The sequence below is a fragment of the Typopeltis vanoorti genome, chromosome 1, assembly GCF_054136105.1.
Source record: "Typopeltis vanoorti isolate ZY-2024b chromosome 1, IOZ_Tvanoo_1.0, whole genome shotgun sequence".
Classification (NCBI taxonomy): Eukaryota; Metazoa; Arthropoda; class Arachnida; order Uropygi; family Thelyphonidae; genus Typopeltis; species Typopeltis vanoorti.
The window spans coordinates 32,783,151-32,801,904 of NC_143549.1; the positions used below are offsets into that span (position 1 = coordinate 32,783,151).

An 18,754-nucleotide genomic window follows, 5' to 3' on the forward strand; every position below is an offset into this window, starting at 1 on the left:
TGCGGAACTCCACTCCTTTTGGAAAAGATAAAACAAGAGGAATGGATGGTCCCTGGGCGTTCATAGCAGACTAGCTAAGTCAATCACCTTAATAAGTCAAACAGAGAAACTTTTCGTATGTGTGTGTATGAGAGAGAGAGAGAGAGAGAGAGAGAGAGAGAGAGAGTCCCTAAAAAAATTAAAAAAAAAAAGAATAAACAAAAATCAACTTACAAGACAATTTCTGAAACACTAAGCGAACTTCAAGAACTCAAAATGTATAATCAAACAATCGTGTACTGAAATAATTAACAATTTATATTATTAATAATAGTAAAACAAACGAAACTGAATGTAACTAAGAAATTATCTTGGTTACAAAACCTTAATTAATTATGTGATATGAAATTTAATTCAGCTAAGCAGATGATCAATCATTATTTTAAGAGCCTGCCGGAGACGCAATGAAACTAGTTGTTACCTTTGCATTGCACTTTACCGTTGATACGAGTATCCTATTTTGAACGTTAATAATGGCAGTCATGTGATTCTATGTGCATCATTTGAAGGCTATTTTGGTCCTTTTGTTAAAGAAAATTATGTATCATAACGACTTACGAACGGAGTTGTGGCAGTGTGCCGCCACTAATATTTGTTCATTTTATTCAGAGTTTATAGTAATGAAATGTAAACAACATAGCTCTGCGTTGATGCAAAGATGAAATCCGTAAGTGGTCGTAGGAGTCACATGCCGTTCTGTTTAGTATGTTTGAGACAGACACAAACTGCAAATATCCATGCGTAAGTTAAATATAAACAATGGCTGGAGTTGGTTGGAACGAGTTTTTACGACAGTATTACTGGGTGAGCTTTCTTTACCTTTTCTTTAAATATCGGTTGAGTTGATATTTAAACTGACTTAAAGGTCACGGGGTTATGTGTTTCAGCTGTTTAGATGCTGAAAGTTACATATAGCCAGATGTCTAGATTAGTAACACTCATAATTCCTTTAACAGATAATTGCATGAAAAAAAAACAACTTCTTTCTTTTATATCTGGAGTAGATAATTTGCAATCTTGAGGTTTTTTGTTTCAAATAACACGTTTGCCCTGCATTTATCTTCATTTTGTTCCTTTCTTTCTTGCATCTTTCGTTTATTTTCCTTTATTTCGTTATTTAATTAATATAAATATCAGTTGGATAACGAAATAAAGTAAGTATGATAAGTATATTGACATTTTTTTTCCACAGAAGCCATTTAGCTAATTAAATTTACAAAATGTGAAAAGACATTTTGTAAATTTAATTTTAAAGGTAATTTTTCACGTTTGCACTAAACAGCTGCTTGTGTGTGTGTGTGTGTGGTGGTGGGGGGGATATGGTAAATTAAAAAAAAAAAACATTTAAGTAGAAACAAATGCTAACTACTTGCATTCCTCATAATAACAGTGAAGTATTCATTATAATGAATTTATGAATCTTTAGATGCGGTAAATTATTATATGTAATCGTGTGGTTCCACATTGTGCTACTCATTAATTTTGATTATTACATTAACTCTCCTGGATTAAAAAAAAAATCATTGAGCCTTATAATTCTAAGCTTAACAATTTATTCTGAATATTTTCTTGCATTTTGCATTCAGTGTGACTCACAAAAGGGCAATATATGCTGAAATAGAGTTGAAGAAAATTAGGGTGACCCCAGGGAAAATGTTGGGATTTTGTGTTAGGACCTGCTGTCTAACTTGTTAATGACATTTGGGATGTCCTGAAGAAAACATTCAATTATATGTTTGGGTCAGGGGACAAGGGACATATCTGATACGAAAATCCTTGCAAATTAACTTGAACAAACTGATTCTATTGGTGAATATTTACAAGTGTCAGTGTAATGTTCCTAATTGCAAGGTTCTGTATTTTGGACTTAAGATATTGCAGAAAGTGGTTGATGAAGGTAGAGATCTAGGGGATGATAGCAGAAGGTGGTTAAGACATTAGATAATTGCAAAATTGAGAAGTTAGTAGCAATACAAAGCCATTTTCCCAATTTATAGAAGAAACTTTGAAAAGACTGCATCTTGATTACTATTATTATCAGCATACCTCCATGGAGTCAAGAAATTCATTGTGGGAGTCCCATTCTTACATCCGCAGCTCATCTTACTTTGACTTAAACGCAATCACTGTCTCTGCACTCATCACACTCTCAGGCAGTACATTCCAATCACCCACCACTCTCCATGCAAAAAATCTACTCTCATCCCCTTGATCATACCCACCTTATACAGTTTCCAGGAATGGCCTCTTGTTCTCCCTGTTTCCAGACATTCAATGAAAAATCTCATCTACATTAATCTGGTAATTATCCCTTACCAACTTATGTCTCAATCATATCCCTCCTTTTCCTTCTATCCATCAGACTCTGTAATTTGCATTCTCTCAATCTGTGTTTGTTTAAACATGCTTTCAGTGTTTAAATGGTCACTTAACTCTTGGTGATCAGAAAACAGTGAAAAAAAAGATTCAGCACTAAGCAGCAAGATGGTAATTGGCCTGCAGAACTTTTTTTTTATGAAGACTAAAAGAATGTGGTTTTAAATTTTAAAAAATAGAGGATGTGAAAATTAAATTGTAGTCTCCATAATTTTACTGAAATGAATTGTGCATCTTTTTTTTTTTGGGGGGGGGGGGACTTTGAATTATCCTTAGAAGCTAAGTAAGGGAGTGATCAGGAAGTATACGAGAGTCAGTTTCTTTTCATAGCATATGTTGCCAGCAAGAGATATTATGCTCGGACCTTTGGTAAATGTTTTCAAAAAGCGGCATCAAGTACCCTAGTCATTATGTGATCATGAAGAGTCCCTGACTTCCTGAAGGTGCCTGTATTATAATAATAATAATATTACTGTAATTAATTAATTGTGATATGCTCCTAAGGTCTTGTAGAAGGTTGTTAGACTCCAAATTTAGGAATGGATAGATAGGAATATAATACTCTCAATACACATCTGTTAATCCTTTTATTGCCAGAAATTATAAGCTAGCCAAACTATCCTTGCTGGCTTAATTAAAAAGCACATGAAAAACTTCTTTTTTTTTTTTATATATATAAGTTGAAGTTATTATGTTTTATTGAAAATCTTGCTCAGTATTTTTATACAATGCTAAATATTCTGCATCATCTCCATTATTTCAGAATTTAGCAATTATACAATGTTATTTGAAACTGTGGATGGATGCAGAAGATACCCAAAATTTGTCACACACATCATTGTCATCATCATCTCTCTCTCTCTCTGTGCTTTCTTCTCTTCATATGAGATGTTTGGACACATAGCAATACCTTGTGGGATTTTTCTTGGGAGGAAGAATGAGGACTAGAAAGTGTCTTCCTTTCAATCTTAGGGGGAGGAATTAGTGACCGGATCCACATGATCCAATAATGTCTATGAAGCAAACACAGAAGAGAAGAGAAATTCACTTTCACTATCTATGGGAAGACACTGACCATGTGACATATCAGCTGGGACATTTCTTATAGGCAAAAGCACAAATATTTTCTCACTGACAGCGGATAAACCCAAGAAATTGAAATATATTCCAAGTTATTTTGGCAGTGATTTTTTTAAATGCAAGAGTGCACTTGAGTATACTGGAGCTCAGCAAGGATTTTTAAACTGCTCGAGATAACTTAAGCTTCTATGGGAAGTTTTCGGTATTGACACTGCATTATAATATAAATAAGGAGTTTATTAAAGATAAGCAATTAAAACCCGATATTTTGTGTGACATAAGACTTGCATCATCAGGGATAGTGATAAATGAAAGTTTTAAACAACAAAAGCCTATTAATAATTAATTACACATATTAGATGTTTTTAGTAACTTCACAACTGTTAAATATAATATATAATTGATAAACCAGAATACAAATGATAAATTCATTACTGTATGCGTGCTGGAGCATTGCTAGTTGTTGCTGTCATGTTCTGTGGTATCGCACATGCTATATCCTAGGTACGTGGCAGTTAAATTTTTGATGAAAGCAGTCCATACTTGATGTAAAATTAAGCCTTGATTTTTATTGCATTGGGTAGGGATCCTAAGCATTTGTGAGGCTCCTTTAAATTTTCTTGTGAAACAGTTATCAATATATGACATTTTTGTTTCTTGGCAGATTACTTGATGGCCAGTAGTGGTTGTGTAAAATGCCAGGTCTGATTTATGCTGTAGTCTTTTTTCGACATCTTACGTGTTCAGACATGCAGATCTCTCCCGACCTTCCTGTCTGGCCTACATAACAAATACCACAAGAGCAATGAATCTCATAGATGCCTGGTTTTTTTCATGAGATGATGTGGAGGTTTTGGTGGATGTAGGAATCTTGATATTTTTTGTAAAGTTAAAAAAGCCACTTTTGTTTTGTACTCGCAGAGCAATGCAGCCACTTTGTCTGTGACATTCTTGATGTAAGGCAGCATGATTGAAACCTTGTTTAAGTAAGGGAGTTGCATTAAGAATTTTTCTGATCATCTTGGGTTCAAAACCATTAAGTGCAAGGTTCTGTTTCAGGTAGTGCAGTTCTTCATTCCTTTTAACTGACGTGCTTGATAAATTGTATGCCCTGTCTCATAATGTTTTAATTATGCTTATCTTTTGCAGTGGACTGTGGTATGAAGTGGTATTTAAAAATCTTCTTGTTGTGGTAGGTTTTCTGTATATGGAGAAGGATAACTTTTTTTCCCCTCTTTGTTTACGTAGACAAGGATATCAAGAAAAGGTAATCTTTTGTATCTAGTTTGAGTGAATTTTATATTGGGATGTAAGTTGTTCAGATATTTTCATCATTTGGTGGGGAATGGCAGATGAGCTGATTGCTTTCAAAGATTTCTTAGCAAACAATTGTTGGCTAAGATTGGAGAAAAGAGGAGAACCCATGGCAAGACCTTTTTGTTCCCCATATTTGTTTTGAAATATGAAAAAAGTGTTTTCCATACAGTGTTTGAATAGTCCTACAGTGTCTCTGGCGGGAAAAGATTTACGCGTAGATCCACTGTGTCATATCTGGGTACGTTGGTGAAGAGACTGACTACATTGAAACTTACTAAGATGTTTGAAGTTCTATATTTATATCTTTTACTTTTTCAATGAAATGTAAACTATTCTTTTAAATGATTCTGTTTTTTTCTTTGGGGGCGATGATATCAGGTTTGACAGATATTTCACTAAGTTTGAGGTCGGAGAATCTCTCCCATCTACAATTGGCTGTAACGGAATATCCTTTATTTTTTGTGAATTTTTGGTGCGCCATAAATTTTTGGGACCAATGAAAGTTTTGATGATAAAGATTTTTTAAATTCTTCTGGCCAATTAGGTAACTTTTTGATGAAGTCCACTATTAGCTACTATCCATACCGGTTGGTTGTAATTTATATACATATTCTTATATAAGTAATCTTTTATTTTTATTTATTATTTATTAATTTTTTCGTAACATGTTGCTCTCCAGCCTTAATTTAATTTTGTAACCTAATAGATAACAATAATAATAATAGGACTCCAGCTTTGATGTAAGGTTTTTTTTTTTTTTTTTTTGCCAGAGGTCAGGCCAATAGTTGTAATGGTTGGTCAGTAACTTTAGCATGCCATGTAGATTGTAGTGCAGTTTGTATCTTTGTATATGTGTGTATACTCCAGATGATGACCTTAATGTAAAGGTCGAAATGTTGAGTGTTTATTTTGATTTATATTACACTAAAGTTTTACTCTAACACGGATTTTGTTTCCATAATTTTCATGATGTATTCTGATCACCATGTAAGCACAAAGGAAAGGATTTTTGATTAAGTCATTGGTTTTATGTGTGTGCTATGTAGGATCCCTGTCTAAGGATGAATAGACATTGGAATCTTCTAATAGACTGTTCATTTTTTTTGTATATTCATCTGAATTCATAACTACTGTTGTATTTCCTTTATTTGCCTTTACTGTTACTATGTTTTTATCTTGTCTTAATTCTTAAAGGGCTATGAATTCCAATTTAAGTAAGTTTCTCCATTGTAATTTACATTTTAGCAATAAGACTGAAGTTTGTATGTGGATAATATCTCCCAAATCTCTAGGAAGATTGTGGATTCCTTTTTAAGACAGGGATCCTTGAAAGTTTATTTTTCACTTGGTCAGACTATAATAAATTTAGTTTAATCCTAATGCATAACATTATACATATCCGCTAGGAGATGTGTTTGGCATTATGGGAGATACTGAGATAGGAGGGTTGGTAGCTTGCTCCACCTTTGCAAGGAGTCGCCGGTGTTGTACCACTTTACCACAGTCCTGAAGATACTTTCGGGCGCAAACTTTATTTGCACATTTGGATAAAGGATTAAACTAAATTTATTAAAGACAGGGATCCCACGTGGTGCACAAGTATGACAGCATTGCTTTTGCCATCATATTAGATCTTACATTAACAAATATTTAGCTGATGTATAAATACTAGTGTTGACTGTGTTTGGCTTGGAAGGGAGGGGGGGGGGATTATGCTAGCCATCTTCTTAATTCAAAAGACATAGTGGGGATGATCATATCACATGTAGTATAAAAAGAACTGTTAATTGATTTCTGAGAAAGAAGAAAAAATTTTTCCCATAAGGCTTTTACAGAATTTTCCACTGTTGGTATGAAAGAGTTTACTGAAATCATGGGTTGCATAAATATATTGCTGGCCTGGTTGGCTGAGTGGTTAGCATATCCACTCTCCAGCCAAAAGTCTGTGGGTTCAAATCCCGCCATGGGCATGGATGTTTGTGATTATCTGTGAAAATACTAGTGGTGGTGGTGAACAGTAGATGGAGTTGGTGTAGATGATGCGGTTCACTGTAGTTGGTGGTTTGAGTGGTGGAGACAGAGTTGTAGGATAGGTGCGCTCCCTTGATGAGTCTTCAAACTCCTTGGAGGTGTCACATAATAATAATATCAACAAAGAAGGAGCAATCAACCATAAGGGGCAATCATCTTGATTGTAAGGGAAGCGGTACTCCCATGGATCCCTAGCTGGATCTATCCTCTCCTTCTACTTTGAGGAAGATCCACTTACTTTAATCTTTCCTATAAAACCTTATCAGCCAACTCTTCTTATTTTATGACCCTTATGCTATTAGAGTATTCGAGGGCCACGGGTCTTTTCATTTCTGGCCTTACAACTATGCCCTCTCTATAAACCACACTATAATTCTTCTATAATCTACTCTTTCCCCTTTCAATATACCCTATTCCTCCTATGGGTTTAAATTCGTAAGAAGGTTAGTTCAGAAGCCTTAAGGTAGCAGCCCTACCACTGAACTATTCCATCGTCAGGCCAGTCCCCTGACATGGAGAACATAATTCTACTTGTAAGCTGACAGAAAAAGATAATCGGATTGAATCTATGGGAAATGACCCTGGAATGGAAAAGGTAAAACAAAAATGGAAACGACAAAATATAATACACATAGCAAATTGGAATGTAAGAGGAATAGCATATAAAGAAATAGAATTAGACCAATTATTAAATGAAAGAAATTTTAAAATAGCAGTAATCACTGAAACAAAAAAAGAAATTAAAAGGAACTATGAGAACCGAAAATTTTATGTGATATACAGTGGAGTCGACAGAGTCCAAAGAACACAAGCAGGAGTGATGATGGATTCATAACTCCCTATCAAAACAGTTAAAACATTATAAATTATGGAATGAAAGAATAATAGAAGCTAGAATTAAAATAGATAGATTAACAATGATTGGTTTATATGCCCCAGAAGAAGGAAGAGAACAGGATAATATTGATTTTTATAATCAGCTACAAAACATATATAATATAATAAATAAAAATGATTACGTAATTTTAGAGGAGACTTAAATGCAAGAATTGGAAAGACGAAAATTAATAACAAATATAGGAATACATGGAGAACATACTCTAAACAGGAATGGTAAAAAATTGATTTACTTTGTAGTTTATAATAACCTAAAAATAATGAATTCCTTCTATAAACATATATACATAAATATACTTGGGCAGTAAGAGGATGGAAATCAATATTAGATTATTTTATATTAAATGAAAAGACATCAAAATTTTCACTAGAAAATAGAAAATTAGAGTTCACAGAGTATATGAAATAAGCAGTGACCACTTCCTTGTTAAAATAAAATTAAGATTACTACCTAAATGGCTATAAGTAACAAGAATGGAAAGAAAAATTGAAACATTTGTTTATAAAACTAGACTATTGAATGACACAAATGTAGAATGGCTATATGAACAAAGAATTAACCAATATCTAGATAAACTAAAACAAAATGAAGAAATAGAAATAGAATGGCTTAATATAAAAGCGATATTAAATGCAGCAGCAAATGAAAACAAACCAAAAAATTCAATAAAAGGAAAAAACTGAAGATCTGGGATGATACAATCAAAGAAATAATCAAAAAAAAAAAAAAAAAAAGAAGCCAATCACAAATGGTTAAGCAGTAAAAGATTAGAAGATGAAATAGAATATAAAAGAATAAGAGCCATAGCCGAAAGAGAAGTCAGAAAAAGACATAGAGAATCATGGAACAAATTTGTTTTTAATTTAGAACATGATTTATATAAAATAAGACCCAATGTATATAAGATTTTGAAACACTTAAATGCAGATACCAAAGTAAACATAAAATTAAACAACGAATTGAAATTAGAAGAATTTCTAAATTACTACACAGAATTGAGGACAGACAAATATTTTAAAAAAGGCAACTTGTAAACAATTAATGAAAAGGAAATAACTGAAGAAGAATTAGAAATCAGCCTGAAAGAAACGAGAAACGGAAAATCACCTGGAGAAGATAAGCTAGGTTCAGAACTATATAAATACACAGGAACAAGATTCAAAGAAAGACTTTTATTATTTTTAAATAAAATTTATTCAACTGGTATCTCCCCCCCCCCCCCCAACAGAATGGAAAAAAGCAATTGTACTTCCTATCTTTAAAAAAGGTAATAGAGATGACCCTAAAAACCATAGAGGTATCAGTATACTAAATTCCTGTTACAAAATATATAGCAAAATCTTAAATAGCAAACTAATGAAATATTCCGAAAACTTTATTTTAGAAGTACAGAATGGATTTAGAAAAGGACGATCATGTATAGACCCGGCCTTTTGCCTAAAATTAATAATAGAGAAAAGAAGATTTAGAAACACGTATTGCATTTATTGACTTTGAAAAAGCATTTGGCAAAGTTAAAAGAAACATATTATTTAACATATTAAAAGAAAGACAAATACCAAATAATATCCTGAAAGCTATCACAAGTATATATGAAAATAATCAAATACACAGAAGATTAAATCACGAGCTATCATATACGAGAGAGACAAACCAAGGGGTTCGACAGGGATGTCCCCTCTCAGTAACTTTTTTTTAATATCTACTTAAATGAAATAATAATAAAATGGAATAAAAATTTACATCAAGGAATTAAACTTTCTCCTATAGTAAACTCTTAAACACTCTCCTCTTTGCCGACGACCAAATAATAATTACAAATTCTGAAGATAATTTACAGATTGCTATTTTAGATTTAAATGAGATAGCCAAAGATTATGTAATTAACTCTATATTTAAACCAAACTATCAACAGAAAAATCAAAAACTATGCCCTTTAAAGGACAAGATCCAGCAAGAACTAAAATAGTAATAGATAACAAGATCTTAGAACAGGTGAATTCATTTAACTACCTAGGATGTATGATCACATATGAAAAAGATATAAACATAAAAATTGCAAAATATTCAAAAATAACAGGTGTAATTAACTCTATATTTAAACCAAACCTAGTTCAAAAACAAACCAGACTAAAAGTATAAAATACATTAGCCCCACCAGTCTTAATGTATGGAAGCGAAATCTGGACAATAAAACAAAAAGACAAAGATTAAAAACTGCAGAAATGAAGTTTATGAGAAAAACTGCAAAGTGTACCCTATTTGATCACAAAAGAAATGAAGAAATTATGAAAGAATTAAACCAAGAACCAGTAATAGAAAAAATTAAAAAATGTAAACATAAATGGATGGAACACGTTCAAAGAATGAAAACATAGAGATTACCAAATAAAGTATAAGCCATTAGGAAAAAGAAAACAGGACGTCCTCTTAAATGATTCAACGAATGACGTCTAAGGCCGGAACAGGCCATGCTAGGCCTAAATCCTTGATACGCATGATGATGATGACAAAGAAGGAAATGATTGTAGACTATCCTTAAACAAAATATATTTTACAGTATCAGTCTTTTCTAATTATTATCACAACTATTACATCTGGGGATATTTTTTAACATAATGTGAATGATTACTTCTGGGGTTATTTTTTAACATAATGTGAATGATTACATCAGCGGATATTTTTTGACATAATGTGAATGATTATGTCTGGGGATATTTTTTAACATAATGTGAATGGAGATATAATTTTGTTTTGTCCAATTTGCAGGTAAAATGATGACATATTTTAATAGTGATCCTAAATGCCAATTTCATCTGGAATTATTATGGGGGGGAAAAATCTTTCTACATTCAGTAGCGAACATGTGACTGACTCAAAAAGTGAAAATTGCTGCACTATTCATTTCACTAAATACATATTGCTCCAGCAAGTTCTTTGAATTCTTTACATAAGGTAGTGTGAGAGTTGAATTTTCTATTTTTAATATTTCCTTTATTTTCATTAAAGGCTTTGCAGGCATGTGGAAGTAGTGAGTCTCCCAAATAAAGACTATTCTAAGTTCAGTTGTGGTTGCTGACTAGAGGAAATTTTTTTCTAGGCCACTCTTTGACCATTTCCCGAGTTAGTTGATCTGTGGCACAAGCAAGTTTTTTCCTCCCAGAAACATGGGTTTTTCATCCCATAAACTTGAGAGAATTGACTGTAGAATCCATACAATTTCAAACAATAATATATTTGCTCAGGATTAGGGACTATGACATGGGAGCACTTGTCTGCCCTCGCTTCACCAGATGCCATTTAAAAATTAGTGATAGTCTTGATTGTTCTCTCACCACTTATTATCAGAATAGATATACAAGGGAGATATTGTATAACAATATCTCCCTTGTATCCTGATAATCTCCTCTCACCAATTTATATGTGCCAGTCATATTACTTATCTTCCTACCTTCCTGCTCTTCAGGGCACATTCCCTCCTTACACCTCAACATTGTAGAGTTGTAAAAAAGTCCTAGTCACTTTCTTCTGCAATCTCTAACATTTCATTAACACACAGATATCCATTTAACTAGATATTATTATACAGATATGTCCATGGAATTAGAAGACTCATCATGGGAGATCCATTATTTTCACACTAACCATTTTTCACACAGTACATATCATACCTCTCCTTAAATGCATTCACTGACAAAACATGCACAACTACTCGTGACCCATTCACCATCCTCCAAGCAAAAAATCTAGTCCTAATGTTATAAACGTTTTATATTTCTATTATGTATTTCTCAACCCTGCTTTGACTGTGTTGCTCTACTTAAACCTTTGTGAATGGTCGATGGCTATTTATTTATTTCTACTGGATCTTATGTTCTCACACTCTATTATCTAACAAATTTGTTTTACTACTGCACCAGTTAGACTATGTATTGAGTGCAAGGTTATAAAATTTTAAACTAAAGACAAAGCAGATTTTGTTAATCCTTACCTTTAATTAGTCGTGGCTTGATTATACTTTATGTTATGCAGGTTTGAAAATTTCAGGATAGTGCATTGACAGAATCAGTTCAATGTGTTGTTCACAAACCAAGTCAAAAGGATTATTTACACAGTTTAATTCACATTAACATATATATATTGACCATAAGGTCATGTTATTGACCTTATAAGGTCATGACTTGGGAGGTGGCTAAAGGAGTGGAATTTACAATTAAGACAGGGTACATGTGGAATTACAAGGCTGTTAAGTATGACAAGCTTAGGTGTTTGCTTGGTTCAGTGCCATGGCATGTAAAACTGCAAGGGCTGGATGTTGATAGTGCATGGGAGGTGGTTAAGAAGTGTTTGCAGGAGGCAATGGTTCACTGTATACCAAGAGCCCGAATAATAAATCAAGTAGGGGTTAAATGGATGAATAACACTATTAAGCTTGAGCTGCAAAAAAAGAAACAATTGTAGAGGGAATTTAAGGAGAAAGGTGACCAGCAGGTGCAAGAACAGTATAAAGCTCAGGCCAGGATGGTAACAAGGGTGGTAAGAAAAGCAAAAGCGGATTACGAAAGAAAATTGGCCATGCAGGCTAAAGAGAATCCCAAACAGTTTTTTCAATATGTTGCAAGTAAAAGGAAAAATGTTCATGGTAGAATGATCTTAAAAAATGCTGAGGGTAGGGAGGTAACCGAATCAGTCAATATAGTAGAATTACTGAGCGAGCACTTTGCAAGAGTATATCATCCAGGTGGTGACATTGCGGGAATGGAAGAACCAACAGCTTATACTGGAATTGTGATGAATGAAGTAGAGGTAACTAGTCTATTACAGAACCTCAATGTCAATACATCTGTGGGATTGGATGGTATACCAGCTCGTATCGTACGTGAAGCGCTACAGAATTGTCAGTGCCCTTGACCATTTTGTTTAATTTGAGCCTCGGGTCTGGGTCAGTCCCAAGGAGGTGGAAAGAGGGGAAAATAGTTCTGCTGCATAAAGGTGGTTCCAAGGCTACCGTTGAAAATTACCAGCCAATCAGCATAACAGGAATCATTATCAAGGTCTTAGAGAAAATAGTCAAAAGGAAAATACAAGATTGGATAGAAGAAAATGGGATACTGTATCGGGGACAGCATGGTTTTGTGAAGGGTAGGTCATGCCTCAGTAACTTGCTCACATATTATAACACAGTGACGGCTGAACTGGATAAGGGTAATGGGTTTACAGTAATTCTACTGGACCTTGCTAAGGCGTTTGACAGGATACCACATGGAATTCTAATCAGTAAATTGCAGCATATGGGGATGGATGTAGAGTTGGTGAGATGGATAGGAGGGTGGTTGACAGAGAGATATCAGAGAGTGGTTTATTCAGGAGTAGAGTCCACAAGATGGCCTGTGACTAGTGGTGTGCCACAAGGATCTGTTCTTTGACCACTGCTGTTTAATTTGTTCATTAATGATATAAGAAAGGATCTGAGAGGAACAGTTCATTTGTTTGCAGATGATGCAAAGTTAGGTAGGGCAATAGTGAATGCAGATGACGTCAAAATTTTGCAAGATGATTTGGATAGATTGGAGGTCTGAATGGATGTCAATTTAATGTGGCAAAATGTAAGGTTATATATTTTGGGGGGAAAAGATTAGCAGCAGATTACTACATTGGTGGAACTGTACTCCAGGAAATTGATGAGGCATGAGATTTAGGAGTGTTGGTGGATAAGGAGTTGAAATTTAGGGGGCACATTGCAAAAGTGGCCAAATCAGCTCATCAAATCACTTGGTTGCTGAAGAATACGTTGACAAGCAGAGACAAGCAGGTTATTGTTCCTCTGTATCGAGCCTTGATAAGACCCCATCTCGACTACTGTGCCCAGATTTGGTCACCTAGGTTTCTTCTTGATGGGGAGGAGGTGGAGAGGATCCAGAGGCGATTGACCAAGATGATAGCAGGTCTGTGGAATGAACCTTATGAGAACAGGTTGGGGATTTGTGGGTTGCAAAAATTGGTTGATAGGCAGAGGAGGGGAGATATGATTGAGACATTCAAATTACTGAAGAGTTTCTATAAAATTAATTCAGAAGATATTTTTGAGAACAGGGCTGGTTGTGGGAGGACTAGGGGACATCCATGGAAACTGGGCAAAAGTGTGGTTAGTAAAGGTGTTAGAGCTGGGTTCTTTACTTTTAAGTGGTGAATGAGTGGAATGCGCTCCCAGAGTCTGTGGTGGATGCTGTTATGGTGAATGAGTTTAAGGCGAGGTGTGATAGATACTGTATGAATGTCGAATAGTTGTGATGAATATGATTTGGGGCCTCTCTCGATGTGTCTAATGACTCTCTGGAGTTGCCCATAATAATAATATATAAAATTGCATTATAATTCTTACTTATTGGGTAACTGGGTAGAATTCAAAAAGGATATTAGATGAATAAGATAATGAGACCGGAACAGACCAATATTGGTCTATATTCTTCATCATCATCATCATAACGCTAATTACGGATATAGACCAATATTGGTCTGTTCTGGTCTAATTATCTTATTTATCTAATATCCTTTTTTGAAGTCTACCCAGTCTTTTTAAACCATTTTGAGCACCTCCATTTCTTCGACCTCTATTCTCCCTCAAGTCAATGTCACATCCAGTATTGCAACCCCCAAATGGTACACTCCTGCAAATTCTAACATATAAGCTTAGGTGTTGACAGTTATTCATGACTTATTTTTAATGATATTAACAACACCAGAGAATTTTATCAAAAGATGTTTTATTAACTTCTTATATTTCACTGAATTTCAAATCAGCATCATCAGAGCACAATACAGCTTGTATATGTGACAATGAGTAAGTGAAACAATACAATTGTAATGGACAAAAGAACTAGTCCTATTTTGTAAAAAAAAAAAAAAAAAAAAAAAAAAAAAAAAAAAAAAAAAATTCAGCTATTATTATTATTATTATTATTATTTGACACCTCCAGGGAGTCCAAAGACTCATCGAGGGAGAGTGTGCCAACAGCATCGAACGATTGTCCCCTTTCTAACTACTAACCGCGCTCAAATTTACTTAACTGAGCTATTAGTAGCAGAGGCTCTACCAATCGACCAACCTTTGCCGGCTATGTGGAAGTTGATCTTAAGATAAGATAATAGTCTCCTAAATTTTTGACAAATTAATGCAACCATATTTGTTCAAGTTAGGAGAATTCTTCTGAGCCATGGCTGACTCAAAAAATAATCTTTCAGATCTATAACAACTTCTCAATAACACCTTCGTTTTCGTCCATCTAATCCTGTGTGAAGGGGTATCCAACGTATGGTTTGCTAGTGCCTTGCCATAGTAATAGTAGCGAATATATTTTTTATGTTCTTCCAGGCAGATGTTAACTGATCTTCCTGTTTGCCCATGGTTGGCCAAGACCAACCATGGGCAAACTTCATTCACTCCACGGTGTGCTGGAGGGTGAAGTTTGTCCTTAGGTAAGCAGATCAGAGTTGCTAGTTTAACATGAGGTTTGAATGTGGTACGAAGGCCATGTTTCATCAGTACTGTGGCTATCTTTTCTGATATACCTCTGACATAGGGAATAGAAATGGCAATGTTGTTCTCCTATGTATTAAGGGAGAGAGGGGTAATGGGGGCTATGTAGTATTTTATCTATTTTGTAGGGGATTGTAGCCATTGGTCAAGAAAGTATGGTGCAGATATTTGAGTTCTGTGGACAAAGCTGCATCGTTAGAACGAATGGCTCTGTATGTGAGTTTTTAAAATGCCATACTGTTGGACTGGATGATGATGTGATTGTTTATGTAGGTATCTTCCCGTGTGTGTTGGCTTTCTGTAAATGGAAAAAGATAGTGATCCATCTGAAAGGAGGCTGACTAATGTGTCAAGAAATGATAAACAGTTACTGGATTCATTTTCTACTGTGAAGTGGATTTTAGGGTGTTGGCTGTTTAGGTAGGTGACAAACACATCCAAAGTGTCTTGTCTATGGGGACCATATGGCAAACACATCATGTACATAGCATAACCACACTAGTGGTTTGTATGTAGCTGTGGTAAGTACTTTGTTTTCAAAGTGTTCCATGTAAATGTTTGCTAAGGGGGAGGAGGGGGGGGTGATCCATAGCATAGTACCATTAATCTGTTTGTAGATTTTTCCTCCCCATGTAAAGTAACCTGCATACATAGTCAATTTGAATACTTCACAGATATCAGGGGGAAATTTAGACTATAAGTGGGACATTGGTAAATAAAGAGGTGACATCAAAACTAACCATTATGTCTGAATTTTTAAGGATATGATTTTTAACTAGTTTTTTGGAATGGACCGATTTTTTTACAAAAGTAGAGAAGTTGCCAGTAAGGGAGCAAGTGACTTATTATTATTATTTGACACCTCCAGGGAGTCCAAAGACTCATTGAGGAAGAGTGTGCCAACAGCATCGAACGATTAGTCCCCTTCCAACTATTAACCGTGCTCAAACTTACTTAACTGAGCCATTAGTAGCAGAGGCTCTACCAATCGACCAACCTTTGCTGGCTAACTGTTGGGCCAATTTATACGTGGACGTATAAATTGGCCCAACAGTTATGCTACTGTTGGGCCAATTTATAGGGACTATCTATGCTACTGACTATGGGGCATACGGGGATGTTATGTCAGAAGTACATTAGAAAAGATAGCCAAAGTACTGATGAAACATTTGGTTCAATCTGGAAAAATAATAATTTCCTAAGTGATTACTTTTTCCAATTTCTGTGTATATTATATGGCTGTATTTAAAAATCATATCAAAATTCAAATTAACTGTCACACTCTAGTATTTGCCAATGATAATCTGAACTCATGATGAAGCGTAAACCCTTTATGCTTCTCACATAAAATGCATATGTGAAGCATAGCTATTGTTCATTTGACCTTTATGCTTTCCATATTTAAAATTATATTAATTGATAAATTAAAGTATTCATAGTTATCCTACCATTAATTGCATTGGACCAATTAAGATGAGTGTTCATGCTCTGTGCACTCTTAAAACTTTCATACATTGATAAAAATTCAATCTTACAATCAAATTGACGTGAATTTTGTAGCATAGTTGCATAAACCACACAACAGTACACCCGACCTAAACGGGCATACGATGCCACTGATATATATATATCTCCTTAACAGAAAATTCTGTATGTCTTGCAGTCTTCGAGGTAAAGACTACATGATTACTTTTCCAAAGCAGAGGCAGCATTGCTAGACACTGTTAAGTTCTCTGGTGCTATGATGAGATCCAGCAATCTTGAATTTCGTGTCCTCTCCATTACGTGCTGCCTGATATAATTATATCTCAGCAGCTGTATAAATTTTATTTCCTTCCCTCTCTATGACCATGCCTCCTAATCTATGCATGCATAGTTGAAATTCCCCATAATTACTCGACGTGAACTTATCATTCTAGTTTGCCATTCATATCATCTGCAATCCCCCTGCATACCTTCTGAATTATAACATAATCAACACTGACTCACAACAGTACTCACACTGACTTACTCACGATCATAGCTCTCTATTTCATCTTGCCTCTTATCATACCATGGCAACAGACTCATAGCTTTTACCTTCTCACTCTTCTTTTTCCCATGTACTATCAATTTTCATATCTTCTTGCATACCACACTTATCACTTGCTAAATCATTTGTGCCAATCAATCTTGCCACCAGGAAACACAATTTTGTTGCACTCTCCTCAAGCAGTCCTCTTACCAATATATGCATATAAATCTTGATATGACTTGATTAGGGCCTTATGCAGTATAAGTTATTCCACTTATACAGTGGAATAACTATCACTGTATTCCTATTTCATCTATAAAAACCTTTTCTGGGTGGAAGTCACATATAGATAACAAGTATATCACATGATACTTTATCAGATGCTTTAGCAGAATCCAGAAATATCACTGTATGAGGGTGGTCTGAAAAGTTCTCGGCCTAATAATGAAAAAACGAATTTATAATTTCAAAATTATTTTTATTTTTCAACATAATCTCCCTTAAGACTAATACATTTATTCCAGCTTCATTATCCCGTCCCTGTAGTGGTTCTCAGTAAGATCTGCAAAATACCCCTTACAGCTGCAATCACCTCTTGAATCAAAGAAAAAACGCTGACCAGCAAGGAAGAGTTTTAGTTTTGGGAAGAGATAGAAGTCAGAGAAAGCCAAACCTGGGGAATAGGGTGGATGTTCCAACAGTTCATAGTGCAGATCCCTTAATTTTCCCATTACCAAAACATCTTTGTGGGCAGGTGCATTGTCTTGATGAAAGATAATTTTTTTCTTCTGCAAGCCAGGTCTTTTCTCATGAATTTTTTTGTGTAGTCCAGTTAAAAGATCGGAATAATATTCCCTGGTTATTGTTTTACCCTTTTCAAGATAATTAATAAACAAAATGCCTTTAGCATCCCAAAACACCGATGCCATGACCTTTCCTGTTGATGGAACTGACTTTGTCTTCTTTTGTGCTGAACAACCGGCTTCTGTCCAGTGTTTTGACTGCTGTTTGGATTCTGGTGTGTAATGGTGAATCCAAGTCTCATCCATAGTAATAAATCAACACACAAAATTAGTTTTACTCTTGTTAAAACGCTCCAAGCACTTTTCAGAGATTTTCATGTGAGTGCGTTTTTGATCTGTTGTGAGCAAGCGTGGCGCCCATCTTGCACAAAGCTTTTTCATTTGCAATTCTTCATGCAGATACATCCTACATGTTCCTTTGATATAGTCTCAGCAATTTCACACACTTTGACTTCGCCAGTCATCCAATACCATATCGTGCACTTGATCAACGATTTCTGGTATTGTTACACTTTTTTTTTGGACATACTTCACATGGATCATCTTCAAGGTTGGTATGGCCGTGTTTAAACTCGGCATCCCATTTCTTAATTGTTGAAAAATGAAGGAGAAGAGTTCCCATAAACCTTTATGAACTTCGAATGAATTTCTTTTGGCAT

The 18,754-nt window shown here is 34.8% G+C and overlaps 1 protein-coding gene across 3 annotated transcripts in view; it reads left to right on the top strand.

Annotated features, from left to right (window-relative positions):
* The first annotated feature begins 554 nt into the window (after window positions 1-554).
* Window positions 555-18,754, top strand: part of Slob (Slowpoke binding protein) — a 352,791-nt gene continuing 334,591 nt past the window's right edge. For all 3 annotated transcript variants that reach the window (XM_090415589.1, XM_090415597.1, XM_090415606.1), the window contains exon 1: window positions 555-843. In XM_090415589.1, the coding sequence (XP_090271715.1) occupies window positions 799-843 (45 nt within the window). In that variant the 5' untranslated portion in view covers window positions 555-798. The remainder of the gene's footprint in view (window positions 844-18,754) is intronic.